The sequence below is a fragment of the Crocodylus porosus genome, unplaced genomic scaffold (genome assembly GCF_001723895.1).
Source record: "Crocodylus porosus isolate Cpor-Errol unplaced genomic scaffold, CroPor_comp1, whole genome shotgun sequence".
In the NCBI taxonomy this organism is placed as follows: Eukaryota; Metazoa; Chordata; order Crocodylia; family Crocodylidae; genus Crocodylus; species Crocodylus porosus.
This window is the reverse complement of record NW_017728910.1, coordinates 34569494-34589421: the sequence shown is the minus strand read 5'-3', so window position 1 is coordinate 34589421 and position 19928 is coordinate 34569494. Positions and strand designations below refer to the sequence as shown.

The window sequence follows — 19928 nt, the reverse complement described above, 5'->3', positions numbered from 1 at the left end:
GAGGCAAGCTACTGCAGGCATGTGGCTGCATTTTTGGAATCAAAAGTGAATGTTTGTTCACTTACTCATTGATTCAATCTATGCAGCTAAAACTAACCTGCAAAGATTGAATCAATTCAGCCTTGAGCTTTTTGACTGTCTGTACTTAGGCTCTTAAACTAAACTCATTTTATGAAGAAAACTCTGTCACCTGTGGCCAAGCAAGAAGTTTAAACATTAAAATAAAAGTAAAAAGAAACTGGTCATAGATGGTAATGATTCTACTAAAATATTTGACAGGAAGCAATAAACATCCCACTATCCTGAAAAGAAATGGGTGCAAAGTATTACATTTAAATAAATTAACATCTATGATACATTTAAATTATTTAGGTGGCATTTTTTAAAACATATATTAACAAGCAAACATAGTACTTCAAACAAAAACATGGAGTGTACATTGGAAACAGAGCATAAAACTCTCAGGCTTTAACTCAAACATATTTTTATTAAAGTATGAATGCATTTATGCTGGAGAATAGTTTACATATGTTGTAAAGCAACAAGCATATTTCAAGAGGTCTGGGTCCTCCTCAATATGTCTCCATGCTTAATCTACATGCTTTTGCACTGGACATACACACAGGCACACATACACTCACACACACAATATACGTATACACACAAAACACAAACATATACCTATCTGCTTTGATTAGCTTTGTTTTAAGGCTTCTGTAAGGTGCCCTAGTGCCCCTAACATTACCATGATTAACAACAAAATTGTATAAAGGAGCAGCGTTACCTGCAAACTATTAATCTGCTCTTGGCCTTAAAAACATTTAGTGAAACAAGTTTCGCCTCTTATCTGAGTTTTATTAAATACTTGCATTTATGCAAGTTATGATTTTTTTGTCTGTGGAGCAGGAAGGGTGCAGGGATTCTTCATGTGAGATCCCCAGCCACAACAGTCATTTCAAACCTGACTCAAAATGACCAGTCTCTTTCAACTATCAAAGACACTTTGATCTTTATGGTAACACAGCCCCAGATTTTGTGAATAGGCAGTACCAGCTATGTCAAATTATAGGTAATAAATTGGTGATGTTGACTGCTGTGGAGTTTACACTATCATTTTCGTACCACTTTAGACCTGAGGTTGATCCTAAATCACAGTTCAATGGGTAAAAGACCAAGAGTCTTAAAAACATGTCACTCAACTCTCATCAATGGCCCAACATCTTATGGAATAAATCAGAGTTTGAAAATGAACAGATAATAGTGATGGTTCACTGTATTACTGGCCATCATGGATTTTTCCCTTTTTTGGTATCCTGCAGTATAGAGTCTGAAACTGGATCTAATGGTGCTAAACATGAGATGACTGGCTGCAGGCACATTAAGAAAATAGGTAAAATAAGTAAAATACAAATAGCATATGTTATAATGTGTAAATATAAGCATTTTTTTAAAAATTGTGAAATGTGAATTAACTGCAGAATGCCAGGCCGTTAGTCTTAAAAGGTTATGAATGGTTGTTTTAGCTTATATATGGTCAAAGGATTTTGCGATATGACAGGGAAAAGGGATTAATTCTTTGGGAGCCTAGAGCTTTCCTGTTCTACTTGCTGTTGTGCATCAATATCAGATCCTAGCTATGAATCCCATAGGATCAACTATTATAACTGCTTGATGAGTTTTATAAGCCAGACTGGAATGAATCAATCTCAAAGTATATACCTGAACTATAACAGGCCCTATAGTGTTGGTATTGGGGAATGGGTTAAAGAGATGAAGTATGGGGGGGAGAAGCTTTTTCTCACATTTACAACAGCAGCAGATTTCAATGTAACATAATTACTTTAATAATGAATATCTTTCAATACTGAATTCCTCTTTTGATTTTAAAAGCTGGTCAGCCACGTGTTTAGCAGTCTTTTCTTTCCCAATTTCAATTGTTGCTTATTTATCTATCAAATCCTACTCCCTAAGCCGCTTCTGCCTTTGCTGAACCAATAGCCAGTTCAGTCAGCCATCATCAGATTCAAATTCATGAGACACTTCCTCAGATGAACTATTCCTGTGAATTCGGCCATCACTCTTCATGCTGTGAAAAGTCTTCTTAAAGGCTTCCATCATGGCATGAGCTAGCTTCTTAGCCTCTAGTTTGCTCTCACACTCTACAGCATGGCAATCCATCTGGTAGGACAAGTCATCATTGATCTCCCTATAAACCCAAGCAAAGATGTTTGGGCTGACGTTGTGGTCGGCAGTGCAGTAGGCTATACGTGCCACCTGAAAGGTATCCATGTGGACTGTGGCCTCACCTTTGAGGTCCAGATGATGAAGCCAGACTTGGAAGGGGCGAATTTCCAGAAGGGCATTGGCTGGGTAAATATCTTCCCTGGCTAGTGTGTGCTGCTTCCATAATTCAATGACGGGTTTCTCTGTGCAGCCTGACAAAAATGGCATCCCTGTTGTGGACATCTTACCCAAATATGTAACCTGCCAAAAAAAGCAAAAACATAGGTGATATTTGATTTTTTTGCCATTCCATGAACTGAGCTCTTTACTTGCAATAATGGTATTTTCTACACCTTGCAAACAGATGGAGTTTTCTGACTACTAGTGGTATATTTGCCCCTCATTTAAGCTGGGATTTTTGATTTAGGTGCTGAACTCTCAGTGAGTTTCAATGGATTTAAAATACCCTCAAATGCCTCTGAAAACCTCACCCTTAATGCCCAAGGCTACAATTCTTCATGCTAGCAGTCCTTACAGAGGTCAATGGAATCAGGATCATGCCTTATAGGACAGAGAGCTGAACCATGGAGTTGGGGTTTACCCCTACTTTTTTTTTTTACAATAGAATATGCTATTTTGCATTACTTTATTTACATTGCCTTCATTTTATTTTTAAGTTACAAAGAGCCATACATGGGATACAATAATGCATGGTCAGAGGGGGTCAGAAGAGCATAGCCACAACAGAGAATATCAAAACCATTTTAATGTATTTTCCAGACTTATACTGCTTCTACCTCCTCCACTGCTTCTGCTTTTGTATTAATCCAGAATTACCTAGCAACTGTGCAAAAGTCTATCTTTTCATACTAGCTAATGGGCTAAGGCATTTTTTACTTTAATTTTACAGCAAATATGCCATTGAAAACAGTAATAAACCTAGCTTAGTTTAATCTAGTTTGCTTTGCTTTTGTGTCTAGTTTAGTACATATCCCAAAATGAGATTTCTGTAATTCAATCTGTGTAGAGAAATGAGTCTTGACTATAATTACTATATTTTGCATGCCAAAATCATTGTGTCACCCATATCAAAATTCTAAATGAACTGTATCAAGCACAACATGCTCCTAAATCTGTGTAGATCACAAAGAAACATTTTCTTGATTGTATTTTGAATGGAGATGTATTTTAACAGGGACAAGTTAGATTTTTAGAATGGTCAGCACCACATAAATATAATTTATAGAGATTTTCATTACTGTCACAGTTGTCAACAAGTTGCAGTTAAGAGGGAGTATTAAAAATTACTTTTTCATAGTATTTCCAAATATTTTATATAAAATGCACATACAATTTTAGGAGGCCAAACCAATATCCCAATAGCCTGCTTCTGACAGTTACCACTACTTGAGTTATTCACAAGTAAGCATGGGCAGCATAAAATTTAATTTCCATAAAATTAACATTATATCATGGCTTTTTTGTATCCACATTTTTTAAAATGAAAGTAAAAACCAAAAATTCCACACAGTCAAATGCATTAAAAGAATATAGTCACGTAGACTATTGCATTTATACTTTATACAAAGTAAAAAACAAATTGCAAAAAAATAATTTTGGGTTTTGCTGCAAGCTTTGTAGATTTTGTTAAAATCACCCAGAGACTTAAATTAGGCCATAATTGAAGAATAAGCTTACGAAATATTATTGGATGTCCACTGTGGTTTAATTGTGCCTGCCAAAAAAATAATTTCATAGCACTGAAATTTCAAAATGAGAAGTCTCATTCTTTGCCTATAAATATTCATGATTTACACTGGGAATAATTTTAAATCTTATAAAGCTTAATGTTTTAGGAACACTTTAACAGCTCAAACTGTGAGGCTTACCATTTGTTTGCTTTAGAGAGGTGATTTTGTTTTAATATGTGAGAAGAGATGAAGTTTCTGCAAATACTATAGAATACTTAAAAGGAGAAACCTCTTAATACCAGCTGTACACATATAAACAGCACAGAAAGAACAAGCAGCAGTTTTATCATAACATACTATGGAATCATATTTCTCTGGAAACAGTAAAATAAATGGGCATGGTCACAAATGAGTCCATATAGCTCCATTCTGGCCCATTTGATATTCTTAAATCAGTTTACAAAAGACTAGCACACTCTAAAGCAGTTGTCCATTTTAGGCATGACCAAAAGCCCAATACAGTCAATGGGAATCTTTCCATTGGCTTCATACAGGTTTGGATCAAACATTTAAAGCTCAGGATGAAAGGAAAGTAAACCTCTTGCTTATACACTTTATCACAGCCAAGCTGCTGCTTTGAATTATTGGTCATAAGTGGAATACTACCACATTTTTTTCTGTCTTTCCCTGCCAGTATTTTGCTGTTTAAAGGACACTAATAGGGCTTGTTACAGTAAAGGAATGTGATCACTGGTGGAATAAACACCATTTTCTTGGATGGGGGCACTGAACCTAAATTAGTAGTCATGGAATATGACAGGGAGATCATCCATGGAAGGAAACTACATGAATTTGCAGTGCACTAGTCACTCTGCATCAATTCCCTGTAGTGCACAGGTGCAAAGTAAGGTTCAAAGTGGAGTAATCAACATCCCACTTATTCTGAGGTAAGCGTCTCTCTTTGGGCAGTCAGTATGAAATAACTAGCACACAGAGCACTAACATCTTGGTGTAGGGAAGTGCTAAGTGACATGCAGTATAGCTATTGACAAGGAGGAATTTGATTGGAGATGTCTGTCACAGGTTTGAGACCAAATTGGATTGATTATGCTCAGGGGACAAAATGTTTAGATTTCCCTTGTCCTTCCTGCTATCAGGACCCAGTCCCTACCAGCTCAGCCCTCTGCCAGGCTCAGAACCAAGCATCAGCTCAGCCCTCCACGAGGCCACAGCTCATACTAGAAGGTGGAGCGGTAAGGAAAGGGGCCGCACAAATGAAAGGCCTTCTACTGCTGGGTCCTGATGGACTCAGGGCTCCCAGCCCTAATTGGATCTTCTCACCTGTCTAAGGCTTCCTGTTTCCCGGGGAAGCTGTCTGGTAGGGCTGTGCGAGGCTTTAGACAGAGCTTTGGATCCGGAGAAGCTTCAGACGCTTTGGGGTCCGAAGCGGCACATCTGGGTTGAAATGTCGCCTCATCCGGCTTCCCGAAGCATTTCAGAGCTTCCGGAGAGCTTCGGAGCTGCCTTGGAGATCCGGCAATAGGGTATAATGGGGAAACAATAAAATATCTCTAACTTTGTTGTTTTTTGTCCAATTTTGATGAAATTTTCAGAGGTAGTAGACTCTATAGAGAGGATGAATCCTGTCAAGGTTCAAGAAGATTGGTGCAGGGGTTTGGGGGAAACAGCACACCAAATTCTTGAAAGCAAAACTCCCGTCATGCCTATGTGTTACACCACAGAGGGGTCAAAACTGCAAGGCTGGTAACTGTTACTGAGGCCACAAAGCCTGACAAGTTTCAAGAAGATCGGCACAGGGGTTTGGGGGGAACTGCCTCTCAAGCTGCAGACAAGCAAAACTGGTGCCATGGGTGCTGTGGGACTGACTGTGTCTGCCTTGGGGTGGGGAGGGGAGACACCGTTGCAGGCCTGGCTGCCAAGCTACTGTGTTACCAGTAACCAATCAATTGAACATGATTCACCCAGGGACCAGGGACTCAGGGATCAGCTCAATACACAGGACCCAGCTACTACATAATGACTTAACGAGCATCAATTAGCACCTACAAAACTGGGCTAAGGAGAGGAAAGAATCAATACAATCAACTGCCCCAAGACAGACACAGTCTTGGCAGGAGTTTTTTTTGTCAGCAGCTAGGGAAGCAGGGCCCCAGGACCCCCCTGCACTGATCTCCTTGATAGCTGGTAGGCGTCACAGCAGGGGCCACCATCCCTGCAGCTGTCACCCCGCTGCGCTTGAACACACGCAGTGTCACCCATGGCACGAGTTTTGCTTGTTTGCAGCTTGAGGTGCAGTTCCCCCCAAACTCCTGCACCGATCTTCTTGAAACTTGGCAGGCTTTGTGAACTCAGTAAGAGCTACCACCCCTGCAGTTTTGACCCCCAGTGGTCTCACACACAGCCGTGACATGAGTTTGGCTTTCAAGAATTTCAGGTACAGTTCCCCCCAAACCCCTACACTGATCTTCTTGAAACTTGGCAGGGTCCATACTCTCAGCTTGAAACTTGACAGGGTTCAGCAAAAGCTACCATCCCTGCAAGTTTCATTTAAACTGGAGAAGAAACACCAAAGTTATAGCTATCAGTGGCACATGGGAGCCACCGATTCCCCATTATACCCTATGGCCAGATCTCCAAGGCGGCTCCAAAGCTTCAGAGCCGCTTCAGCCAGACCATGGCAGAAACTCAGTCCAGAGCTCCAGATCAGATTGAGGGCATCCAAAGCAGCCAGATCCAAAGCCAGATCAGATTACTGCCGATTTGCACAGGCCTAGTGTCTGGACATCAAGGCTTCTGGGCCACGCCCACACACACAGTCATGTGTGGCAGCAGCAGCTCAAATAACAGGCACAAATTCGTGCCAGAGATTTGCGCCTCACCACACATGGATGAACATGCACTCCCAGATCTGCAGCCAAGGGGAGCTGGAGGCTGGGACCAGTACCCATGCTGGCTCCAACAGTATAAAAAGCTGCCCTAGTAAGCAGCTCAGGGCTACTTACACTCAGGAGCTTCTGTTGGTATCTGGGACACCAGCCCCCGTGTCAGCTGGACTGCTGCAGCAACCCTAACCTACAGTGGTCCCTGTACCCTCCACCTGCTGCAGCAGTCTGGCAGCAGAGACTGTTGCCTGGCTGTGACCTGCTGCAACCTGCGACAGCATCCATCCCCTTGAACTTGTGGCCCTATGCCTACACATCTGCCAAACCTGGATGTGGCCCATACAGCCACCTGGGCTGTGCTACAGAGACTGCACCAAAACTGCACCAAAACTGCCTGCACCTCTGGGCCATCTGCCAGTGAACTGTGGCTGCACAGCAGCCCCACTGCATCCAGACAGCCTGGTCTGGGGTCAGAGTCTGCTGCCTAACTCAGGGCTGTGAGTACCAGCTGGCCCTGGGGAGGACCACACCCATCCCACCAGCCCCTGCTGCTGCCAGCCCAACCCAAGCAAGGAAGAGAATGACAATGAAGATCCTATTATTGTCCCCTGCATCCACTGCCACACCTGGGTCTGGGCTACTAGTGTACATTGGTGGAAGCACATAGTCCTCCTCACCTGGGATGGTAGATGCTGGTTGCAGACCTTCAGGATGCTGAAGGGTGCATTTATGCGCCTGGTGGCCCAGGTGGCCCCTAACATCAAGTGTAAAGATATCATGATGCGCTCAGCCCTCACCCCAGAGAAGTGTGTGGCCATAGATAGCCATCTTGAAGCTGGCCTGCCAGCCTCTGATACATGGCCCACACCTTGGGGTGTAGAAGTCCACCACTGGCCAAGCTACTCTGGAGGTTTGTGGAGCTATCCAGGATATCCTGGCTGATCCCGGGAAGGTGGTGGTCAGGTCTGTGGTCCTTGAGTTCCTCAACTGTGTTGGGGCACTTGATGAGACCCACCTCCCCATCCTCAACTGCATGATGCCCACTCAGGGGTCTTGAAGTGGTCATAGATGATTGCAGCCACTTAGCCCACGTTTACACTGGGTGGGCTAGGGCTGCCCATGATGCCCTCATTCTGCAGCACTCACCACTTCCAGGACTGATGGAGGCATGGACCTTCTTTCCAGGGATCCAAGACATGATCATCGGGGATGTCACCATCCCACCACTGATCATGGTAAATACTACATACCTGTTTCTCCCCTGGCTGATATGCCCTTTCCTAGGACCTCTGGATGCTTGGCAGCAGAGCTACAATGAGGCCCGTGCCCACTGCCAAAGCACCATCAAAAGGGTATTTGGCTGGCTGAAGGGGTGCTGATGGAGTCTTGCCACCTGCCTCAAGGCAGCACTGCAGTGCAACCATCCCCACAGCATATGTCCTGCATAATGTGTACAAGTCCTGGGGAGAGGTCTCTGAGCCCCAGTGGATGGAAGATGCTTGCTGTGTATCACAGCGCATCTAGCAGCAGCTGCTGTAGAGCTGCCCATGCAGGCAGAATGTCACAGGTGAGGACCACCCCTTCCAGCAGTGGCACATGGGAGCCAGAGTGCAGGACACCATCAGCACCCACCTGCTGGCCCCCCTCTCCGAGTAGGGCACTGGATCTCTCACCACCAGTGCCAGGCCACTTGCCCAGGGACCTCCAACCCTGCCCACTGTCAGGACTGCAACAGCATAAGTAGTGTGGCCATGTTGAAAATAAGAACAATTTTATTCTCCTTTGCTTCCCAAAATTTCCTGAACACCAGCAGTGCATCATGCCCATAGTAACCCACACAACACCCTCTACCACTCAAATACTATTCAGGGAACAGGTGGAGCTGGACCAGGCCTCTAGTGGCAGTGAAACGTGGTGTCAAGGCTGCCAGGGTGTGCCCTCCACTGACCTGGGTGGCACCCCAAGCCTCTCTTTAGGCTCCTCCCTGCTCCTACTGCTGTCCTACAGGAGGCAGGGGGACATCTTGCTTGGAAAGACCTTTAGGCATGGCAGTGGCACTGGCTATGGCCTATGGTGTCTTCCACTCACTGCTGTCACTGTTGACATGACTGGATGGTGATGAGCCAGCAAACCCGGAGGACAGCCCTGCCTCTAGGGACTCTGGCTGGGTCTCTGGGCTGGCTGTCTCTGCTCCTCCCCCACTGGCAAAGTAGTACTGGGGGGGAGGGGGCCCCAGGATGCAAGCCAGCTCCTCATAGTGGGGCATAGTGGTGCACCCCGCCCTTAAGTCCCAGTTCACATCATAGACAGCAGTAAATTGCTGCCTCAATGCCTTGGCCTTCATGCGGCACTGCTGCCATGGCTTCTGGTGCCTCCACTCTGCCATCTAGGCAGCTGTCGCCTGGATGTTGTGCTCATTGCAGTGCCCAGCTTTCAACTGTTGAAGCATGTTCACTAAGCCCCAAATGGCCAGGTTCTCAGCCACCTCATCTGCCCTCTAGCTGGGTCCCCACTGCCAGTTCTGGGCAGGCTCCTCTGCCCAAGTCCCACCACTTGCCTCACTAGCAGGGATTCTGGTGTTACCTGCTTAAAAATGTGAAATTCTCTGATAGAATTTTGATTTTTTTTCTCATTAAAATACCCTAAATCCATGTTCAAAAATCAATGTACAAAAAATCAGAGTTCCCCCTGGCCCCTTTTCTCACCTGGATGTGGGAACAGCTGCGTCGGACCTGCAGCTGCTTTGTAGCACTGAGCAGCACTGATATGCCTGTACCCAGCTCCTGCCCATGCCCTTGCCCCTCGCTCCCAACCGACAGCCCTGCCAGTGTCCTTCACTCCTGACTTGCAGCCCCTGCCTGCCCCCACCCCAGTTGCTCCCTTCTGGCAGCAGCTCCCTCTCAGCACTAGGACATGGGTCCAGCTGCAGCTGTCCCACCTGCTACTTTGTGGCTCAGAAATGTCAACCCTTGCTGTTCTGCTCGCTGCAAATGTACCCAGGTGCCAGAACTCCCTATGCCATTCCTGGGAAGCACTTGACTAGGACTCACAGACTGGGCTGGGGCAGCCCCTTCATTTCCAGGCTGGCCTCCCCATGCCCAGGCTGCTCTAGGGGGGAAGGATGGGGCTCCAAGCTCAGCTCTGATGGCTGCTTCTACCCAGAGCACTCCCCACCTCCATCTCTCTCGCTCTCACACACACACCCCTGGCCCATTGACACCCATAGACCCTGCTGCCACCTCAATCCCCGCCACCCATCACCCACCCCCACTGCCACCTCCCAAGTTGTTCCAAGGAGCGCCCCCACCAGGCCAGGGCCACATGTCCCAGCACTGGTGTGGGCACAGGACAGGGCTACAGTATGGAAGCTGCCCCTGCAGTGGTCCTATCCTGTCTGGTGGCTGGGCACACAGGATGTCAGATGTTGGGGGGATGTGGGAAGTGGTGTGGGGTTTCTGGGAGAGTTTTGGGGGTGTGTGTGGGGGGTTTGTGGGCATGATTTGTGGAGCTGGGGTTCATGGAGGTTGGGGGTTTGGGTGGGGGTGGTGTTTGTCAGGAGGCACCACATGTCCACCCCCCCCCCACACACAGGGCACAGACCCCATCACTGAGAGCAGCAGCCAGTAACAGACCCTCAGGATGATTATGGCCTGCTGCAGGCAAAGTCCCCTGGTGATGTGCCATATGTAGCCTCTGGGACTCAAGAGGTGCCATGCACTGCCAAGGGGCTCTGCTGGCAGCGGGCCATGAGTGCCCCAAGGGCCCACTGCTGGCTGCTGCTGCCAGTGGCAATGTGCCGTGGCGGGGAGCCCACTCAGGGGCCCACCCCTCCCCACACAGTACCCTACACCTATATGTCCACACCTATACAGTTTCCCATAATCATGCCATTGAGCCAGGCAGACTCCATGGCTGCCCCTGACTTAGTTTCCACCCTTTTGCAAGTAGCTCTTGCAGCCTAGAACTCTGCTGGCCTACAGAGAGCTATTTGCAAACAGAGAAAGCTACAGTTTCCCCTTTAAAGGTAAACTGCCTTCTTGGAGGACCCAGCCTCCAGTTGTTTCCTGGCATGCTCCAGGAGTGCACCCTGCACCTCTTTTTTCAATTGTGTTTTCTTTTGATACTGGGATTTCCTGGCTTTAAACTTAAGAGTCCATGCTGCAAATATACAATGTAGGAAAATTTTTTGGTTTGTGATATATCACCTGCAGCATCTCAAACAGCTATGAGGCACCACATGCTTGCTCATGTGGAGACAGCCCTGTTGTCTTTGGACTGGTTTGTCATCTCCCTGTCTGAATCTAGAACTGACCACCCATTACTGACCCTGTTTGGACTTTAATCTCCACCTCTGCTTCAGATCTCAGACTATTGGAACTCAGTTCTAACAGGTACCTGAGCCATTACCTGACCATGTTCTGTCTAGTGTTTCAGCCCTGGCTCAGAACCTGACCCTCTGGCCTCAGCTACCAATTTGTGAGCTCAGCTACTAACAAACCGCTAACCACACTGCTTATTAGGCCTGTGCAAATAGGGAACTATTTGATTTGGATTCGGCCAATTCAGATACCAGGGATTCAATATGGAGATCCGAATTATTTTTCTGATTTGATTCGGCCGAATCACTTTGGAAGATTTGGAGCCGATTTGGAGACTTGGCCATAGAGTATCATGGGGAAATCAATGAAATATCTGTAACTTTGTTGTCTTTTGGCTGATTTGGATGAAACTATCAGAGACAGTAGCCTCTGGTGAGAGCATGATGTGTCCCAAGTTTCAAGGTGATAGGTGCAGGGATTTCTGGGAAATTGCACCTCAAAGTCTTGAAAGCAAAACTCATGTCACGTGTTTGTGTTAAGCTATCTCTTGCCTGCTACTATCATTTAATTCTTACTGGAGACTCAACCTCTAAAACAGGCACCCCACTTAAAATGTTCAAAAATAAATTGAACAAGCAAATCACTGCAGAGCAGAAATATTATTGCACAACTGTTTTTCCCTTTTTTAAGTTCTCTGGCTGAAGATCAAAAGAACATTCCCTCCAGATCACATACAGCGTCTAGGGTACAAAGGAAAGCCTAGTATCCTAGGAAGGCATCATTCCCTTTCCACCCAAACCATGGATGACTGACCCTCTAGGTTTTTGGGTTTGGAGGTGGCTGTCTGATGAGGTTAGAGCTAAAAGTGCAGCATGCACTAGAACTCTGGCAGAGCTTCCAGTGACTGTAAAATGAAAAGCAGACACGGCTTTAGAACAAAAACATAACCATACACAGACATTTCAACCTTATTATATGCTCCATGTAACAAAGATAACATTGTAGCACAAATTTTACAAGTTTAAATTTTCTGATATGCTGCAATCCTCATCCTTGCATGTAAATGTTTTCCAGCTTCAGTCATTCTGGATTGCAAACATTTCATTCAGAACACAAGGAGAAAATGTTTCCCTTCATATTTAGATTTTTCCAGAGCTGAATAATATTTCCTTAAACTTCTCAAGAAAAATAATCTTTTTCACAGCCTGTCCTTTCTAGAGGTAGAATTAGCCAAACATAGGATGATTTCTACTCAAAAGGAAAAAGTTTCTGCAAACAACAATAAGCACTACTGTCTTTCCCAGAAATACATTACACCGTTACATTTTCTTTATATACAGAATGCAATACATAATCTTCCAGTACTGTTTTCTTTTGTTTTTGTTTTTCTACTATAGCAAATTAGTTTTCCTTTAGAGTTTTCCCTCTCATTTTCATGAACTCAAACATCACATTTTAAGAGCAACTCATTTATACAGGAACAGATGCAAGTGGATAAAAGGAAATACTTTCCCCACCCACACAATATATTCAATCTGTGTAATGCACTATCACAGTATATTACTGAGGAATGCAGCTTAACAAGATTGAAAAATACCATTAGATATTGGATCTGATGTTCCATCCATTAGTGAAAATGAGGATTAACTCCACTAAAATTAATGGGGTTCTATCAATGGAAAACTAATAAAAAATATGTCTATTTTTCACACTATGTACGCATTAAACTTAATGGGGACATTTAAAACATTGTGTGACTTTGTATGAACATTACAAGAAAGAATATTAACAGGAATAATAGAAAAGTTATCAATATTTGTGCTTTAGGACACAAACCTGTGTTCGGAAAGAACTTTCCCCAGCAGGAGTGTACTAATTGTAGAATGGTCCTCCTTTCCCCCGTCTTCTTTCATCAGTCCATTGCTAGAGGTAAATGCCACTTTACAGTGTAAATCATTTGTTTGATATGACAATGTCAGAGCCCCTTCCTATGCTCACTGAAGTAAGTACCAAATCCCACAATGATTTTAAGGGCAGCAGGATCAGTCTCAGTCTATTCATTGTGTGTACAGTATTACTGAGCTATTGTAACACAGAGTTAATTTGCTGCATTTTATATAAAAATAGGTAATGGAAAAGTCAACTCAGTACCACTCTGCTAAACTTATGTTATAAAGGACCTTTCTTATCATATTCTTTCCAGAGGTAGAAATATATTTCTTTATGACACTTATAATAGTTTAGTTTGCACGTTCCATTATTCCAAAGGATTTGGAAGATGTGACTCATACAACTTCCTGAGCACACTAAAAAAATTGTCTATACCCTTTCCATCCTTTCTCCAGCAACCTGGGAATTTCTTTTTAATTCTTCTCTCACTGGCAAGACACTGCAACCGAAATCCCACCTGACTTGAAATGCAGATGTGGCTTCAGTGCTGTTATGTGAGTGTGAACACTAAGCCTTAAGTAAAAACATCTTTAAGGAACTTGCTTTTCTGTCATAATCTTTGTAACTGATTTAAGTCAATGCCAATATCTGGCCAAAGATGCCCTGTGCCTTTTCTTAATTAGAAATACAGTTATTTGATGCAAAGAAGCTCAGCATCAAGTTTGTGGATTGTAGAAGTTCATAGAAATATCTTTTTAAAAATAATTTATTTCTCTATCTCAGTATTTTGATAGCATTCTTAAATTTACTTCCATTTTGTAGAGAATTATGTTTTTATAATTTGTATTATGCCCGATAGCTTTAATATCCTTGCAAGAGAATGTTATGGCAACTCTTGTATAAATTGTCACTTCTATTACTACCCCAGCGATTAGACAAAATGGGGAGGATTTGCCTTCTATTCTGTAATAGTTTTCTTTAATTGACTTCACATTGTTCATTCTCAGTTCATTATAAATTCAAACAATGGGTTATTTTCTTATACAGAAAATTCTTAATGTACAATTCAGTTAGGGGTGGTTTCAGAGGTGACAACAGTAAAGTAGTTTCAGTATAGTTTACTCATATTGCTTCTGATGCTTAGATACTCTGACAGGCAAGATGCCTTTGCACATCCACAGGTGACAATGAAAAATGAAATATGTGCACTTTTCTTTAGAGCAAAATGAAAAAAACAGGTCTGAGTTGTCAAGAGACATAATTATTATGCTGTACAAGTTCAGATGCCCTATGGCAATGGTTTGTAATAGAAACTTACCTCCCACACACTAACAGACTAGATCCTGCACTTCATCACTGGTTTGCAATCCTATGCACAGGCCTCAAGACAAACAAGCCTTTTGGCAAGTACTTATTTCAATATAATAAATTGATATCCAGCATTTAATTATTTAATAAATTTCATTAAAATCTGTTAGCCTACCATTTAATAATTAATTAGTTGTCTTAATTACCTTGTTTAAATAATAATACCTACTTACACACACACACTTTGGGGAGCCTTAACGCTATTAAAATGACAAAACTAAACAAATAAGGCAAACAGGAGAGGATCTTCTTTCCACAAAATAGCAAGCCCCATTCACAACTGCCAAAATGTCCCAGCTCAACTGTAAGACAGCAAACTTCAAAATAAATCCTTCAGCCTGCCTGGTATGGTACCAGGGATGTATTATATCATAACGGCCTTCAGAAAGATAGGGTAATTCAGGAAGGAGGTCCAAATGCCTTCTACAAAGTTCTGCAAGTCCAATGGGAGCTTGAAATACTACTAAGCACCAATCAAAAACAGGAACAGAGTTCTACAAAAACACACACTCTGGACTCATTGACCTGTCATGTCTTTACAGGATGCAAGCAATCTAGCAATTAAGCTAGCCCTATATTATTCTAACTAAAATAATAAAACCCTAAATAAAATTTTACTCTTGAACAAATACTTTGCAATAATGGGGAGCAAGACATTTTTCTTGCATTTTGCACATCTAAGTGTTTGCTGAGTCAAATAAGAGTAAAACAAAAGGAAGATGTGTGTGTGACAGTCAGGAAAAACAGCTGCATATCTAGTATTGTACTCAAGGAAAAAGAGTTCAAGAAAAAGTTTATTTTGATGTGAAAAGTCTCTTCACACACATGCCTAGTTAGTGAGACAGTTACCTACAACATAATGAAAACACTGATTGGAGAAATTAAAACTGCCAAGGGATTTAATGTGCCCCACTGCTCCCAGGTTTCTGATTTATATCAAACAACTGGATCATTTTCAACAGATCAACTTTTTCCTTTATTCTTTCTTTAAAGATCAAAATCTTGAATAGTTATCAAACATCACTTTCAATATAGCTACTGATAATTTTTGTATTGTTTTGTTTACTTCACAATGAGGTGCAAACAGGTGATATCATCCACCCATCATTATTAGACTCACACTATTGGAAAAATAAATAATGTGTGGGAGGTATGGGTGTGTATGGACAACTCCAAATTCCTGTATATTTAAATATTGAAGTACATTCTATTTGCTTTAAAACTACCTAAAATTTAACAGGGAAATTTTAAATATTTGAGTCATTTTCTATGGGACAGAGTTCCTCACACTCAGAGAATTTAAACTGTATACTGTGTTATTGGGTTTCTAATACAACGCACTTCCATCTCTCCTCATATCTAGTGGAAGAGAGACAAAGGGGGAGGAGGATAAAGAACTAACATCTGTAATAGGCTGTACCACTTTTCCTCTGTTTAACTGGAGCCATAACATCCAAGGGAGACAAAAGCAGATTCCACTTCCTCTAGAAAGCTTCTTAGCAGATACTGAGTGATGATCCATCTTCCCTTTTGGGATTATGCAATAAGGCCTGATTGTCACATTCCTACAGCCTTGGTGCTAAAAGGCAAAGGGGACCAACATTTTTGGTATGTTCACGCATCTGGACTCCTAGCCATGAAGATGCTGAATCACAAAAGCAGCCACTAGATCTGTAATTTCAATTAATAAAAATGTGAAATTTAAATGAAACCAAAATACAAAGAATTCTCTCTTTTTGATTTACATTGTTCTATCTGGCTCAAACACTTGGAATCATTTCAAAAGAAAAAAGCTTCCTTTGAAAACAGACCTCAGGATTTTTGTTTGTTCCTAAGCCAAGTCCTGATGTTGATAATCCCCAATGCTTCCTTTATATACGGATTTGCATGGCAGAAGCACCCAGAGGTCCCATTCAAGATTAAGACCCATTGTGTTAGGTACTTCACAAACTAACAGTAACAGCATGTCTACTCTGTCAAAAGATTGCATCAGGGTGCATCGAGAAAGCACACCACCTCTTTCATTTGTGCTACCCCTTCCCCCCCAAAAAACAGATACAATATATGGTCCTGGGCATGCACTAGTAAGCACAGAGAGTGAATTTATTGGTATTTGCTCAGCACCATGCTAAAGGTGGCTGTATTACATCCATTTTGGGATGTAGCGTACACAGAATACATATGGTATGCTTAACTACCCACCACAAGCACGATCCTTTGCTGGTATATGTGTACACACAAGATTATCCTGAAAATCTGAGACGGGGGTGTGTATGCTGGACCAAAAAATGGGGATGTAAGACCAACAAGATCCCCACTTAGTGCCCCAAAATATAGTCTACCTCTAGACAGTGCTGCTGAACCTCTGTATAAGCACACATGCATATATATGCATACCCAAGGCAGCTGATTAAAAAATGATAGCATAAGCCTATTCTACCAGGTGTTTTCACTACTATATAACCATAACATAACTCGACTCCTCATTAATGTTTGTTGGGTTTTCCCAGGACTGGATATCAAAAAAACTGTGCTTCCTTTATGAGCCCACATCAACATCTCTCATACAGCTCTAACTAGAGGGTGATGTTTGAGGGATGATGATGATGATGATACCTTTACAGATAGCAAAAGGATGAGAAACTCTTTACCTTATCATCTGGGTGTGCTACTTCTCGTTTTCCTTCTTGCTCTGCCATTTGATTCTGCTCCTAGTCCCAGTATAAAAGGTGGTCACATGATCTTCATTGGCATCTCTCCATTAAACTCACTTCCCTTTGATGCAACCAAATGCCAACACATTTAAGCAATTATAACGGATTTGATTAAAAACAAAACAAAGCAAAACTTTGTGCTCCAAAACTGAATCTTCTTCTGGATCACCTGCCCAGTTAGTATTTAGTAAAAATTTCCCTCTCTTTCCCTCTCATCATTCTATTTAGCTATGAAGTCAAACATGAAGATATGATTTTTGTCATTTGCATTCAGTATATGGCACCAAGATGGCATCTTATTAAGCACTGATATATAAACAAAGAAGCAGAAACAATTGATTTATCAGAGCAAACAGTCATCTAAATAAAGCAGCGTTTCTCAGCTCAATGCCATCTCGGTCTCTCCCCAAAACTCTGCTACCTGACAATTTGGTTACCATGGTCACTGCAAAGGGCAGACTCTTCTGCCCCATCTCTTCATGTAACCATGAGTTGTAATCTGAGCTGGATACATTCCTGAGGGAGCAGGGAAACCTGCTCCCTCTGCCTAGGTGACTGGCACCACAAACCTGGGTGGGGGGCTTAAGCTCCCTACTGTTCTAAGCAAAGCCAACCTGTCCGGGGGGGGGCGGGGCTAGAGATCCTGCCAGTCTACCCAGCAACTAGTGATGCATTTCAAATTGGTTGGCTGGCAGCCAACAGGTGCTGGTCTGCATTGGACCAGGTAAATGAGGTCATAAGGGCTATATACCGTATTTTTTGGACCATAAGACGCACCTGACCATAAGACGCACCCAGTTTTTATGGCAGGAGAGACTATGTGTGCCGGTGGCCAGCCATTTTTATTGCCGGCTCCCGGCCACCGGCACGGGCGCCGGCTTCTGGTGTAAACAAGCGGCGGGTGTCCCGCTCGGGCTCCGCCGCCTCCGCGGGCAAGCTCCGCCCCGTCTCCCCGGGACACGGCATAAACAAGCGGCGGGTGTCCCGCTCGGGCTCCGCCGCCTCCACGGGCAAGCTCCGCCCCGTCTCCCCGGGACACGGCATAAACAAGCGGCGGGTGTCCCGCTCGGGCTCCGCCGCCTCCGCGGGCAAGCTCCGCCCCGTCTCCCCGGGACACACACCTTCGGACCATAAGATGCACCCTCGTTTTCCCCCCACTTTTGGGGGGAAAAAAGTGCGTCTTATGGTCCGAAAAATACGGTAAGTTAAGGACTGCCCAGGAGGAGGGGCAGTAGCCATGATGAAAACTCACAGAGAAGCTGGATGATCTGAAACTTGCTCTCTCTCTTGAAACTCATGATCAGTGAACTGCCTGCCTCTAGAGGGAATTTCCACTTGCCTCTGGATGATACTCATGAGTAATCTACCTGAGATCTAACTAGATATATAGCTTGCAGTAACTCAGATGCGTGATCAAAGGCTACCATGGCATGGTTTGCTCTAAGGTATATCTCTGATATTGCTCTACCCTGTACCCTATTCCAAACCTACTCCTTGTAACCAATAAAGTTCTCCTTTGTACCTAGCATACAAGGATTATTGGGAGAGGCCCTAGATTATGCCTTGGGGTCCCCATGGTTCCGCTGACTAAGGGAGACCTCTATTTGTGCTTCAGATTGAGGGAAGCACCCCAAGTTCTTGTATCAGGTCCAGTACCCTTAGGAACTACTAGGTCTGTGTTTTCCATGGGGCTCAGGGCCAGGATCAGTCCAGACCCTGACTGTGCCAGCATTACCCCCAGGCTTGCAGGTGTGCTCTAGGAAGGGGGTTGACCGGATGCGAGATGCTCCCAGGGAGGCACTCAGAGCCTGGAAGGTGGTCGGGCACAGTGAGGTGGGTGGCTCAATGCAGGAGCACCCCCTACTGGCCTGCCACAGCAAGACTATATGAAAGGATTGTGAACAAACTTTAAAAATGGATTAACAAACTTCAAAAATGGATTCTCCTTTAAAGGAGAAAAACATGAGAAGCTGTGGGTTTTCCCTTGCAGGCTGGCAGAATTCCAGCCTGCAAGGGGCTGCTTACCACCCCCCACCCCCATTGCACAGACCCCATGCCCCACACACTGGAAGGCTGGGGCCTGGGGGCAATGGGTTGAGAGTGAGGGGCACTAAGTCGGGACTGGCCAGAGATGTTTACAAATAGGTCTTGGTACAGAAAAGGTTGAGTATTACTGAAGTAAAGGACATCAAAGCCTATTAATTAGTGTTGTTCTCATTACTGAAAGCACAAGTAGTAACACCTATAGCTGAGGTTGTCCAATAACTTCCATCATTAGACTGTCTTCCATTGCTTTTACCATCAACCATAAAAGTTAAACAGCATGGGCTGAAATTTCCACACCAGGCATCTGTCTAAGGTTGACTTTCCTTTCAAAGATTGAGCTAAAATGATTTGGCCATTTCTAAGAACAAGATAAAGGAAAATACTTTTTTTTGTTTGTTTGTTTTTGTTTTGTTTCTCACAAAATATTTTAGAACAACTTTTGATAAGGAGATCAGACACCCTCATACCAACCTCTCTAGCAGGCATGCCACAAATTATCCCTGAACCTTCCCTGAGTGCCATCCCAATTCCCTTCCTCTGCCCAACCTACTGCTTTGCCTTTTGCTTCCTGCCCTGTGCTCCCTGCCCTGTCTGTCCTTCTCCAATTGGCTGCATACCACAAACAGAGGTTTCCCATGCCAGAGTTTGGCCACCCCTACCTTGCAGCAAGGGCTGGAAATTTAGCAGGGGAATCTGTCTCGTCTCACAGATGTGGTTTTTGCAATGTCTATGAAAATTCATCCAAATGTGGACCAGTGATAAGCTTCTGCAAGT

General features: G+C 43.8%; 1 protein-coding gene across 3 annotated transcripts in view; it reads right to left on the bottom strand.

Annotated features, from left to right (window-relative positions):
• Positions 1 to 467: 467 nt before the first annotated feature.
• PID1 (phosphotyrosine interaction domain containing 1) overlaps positions 468 to 19928 on the bottom strand; it is a 223229-nt gene continuing 203768 nt past the window's right edge. For all 3 annotated transcript variants that reach the window (XM_019533010.1, XM_019533013.1, XM_019533011.1), the window contains one exon: positions 468 to 2484. In XM_019533010.1, coding sequence (XP_019388555.1) covers positions 2008 to 2484 — 477 coding nt within the window. In that variant the 3' untranslated portion in view covers positions 468 to 2007. The remainder of the gene's footprint in view (positions 2485 to 19928) is intronic.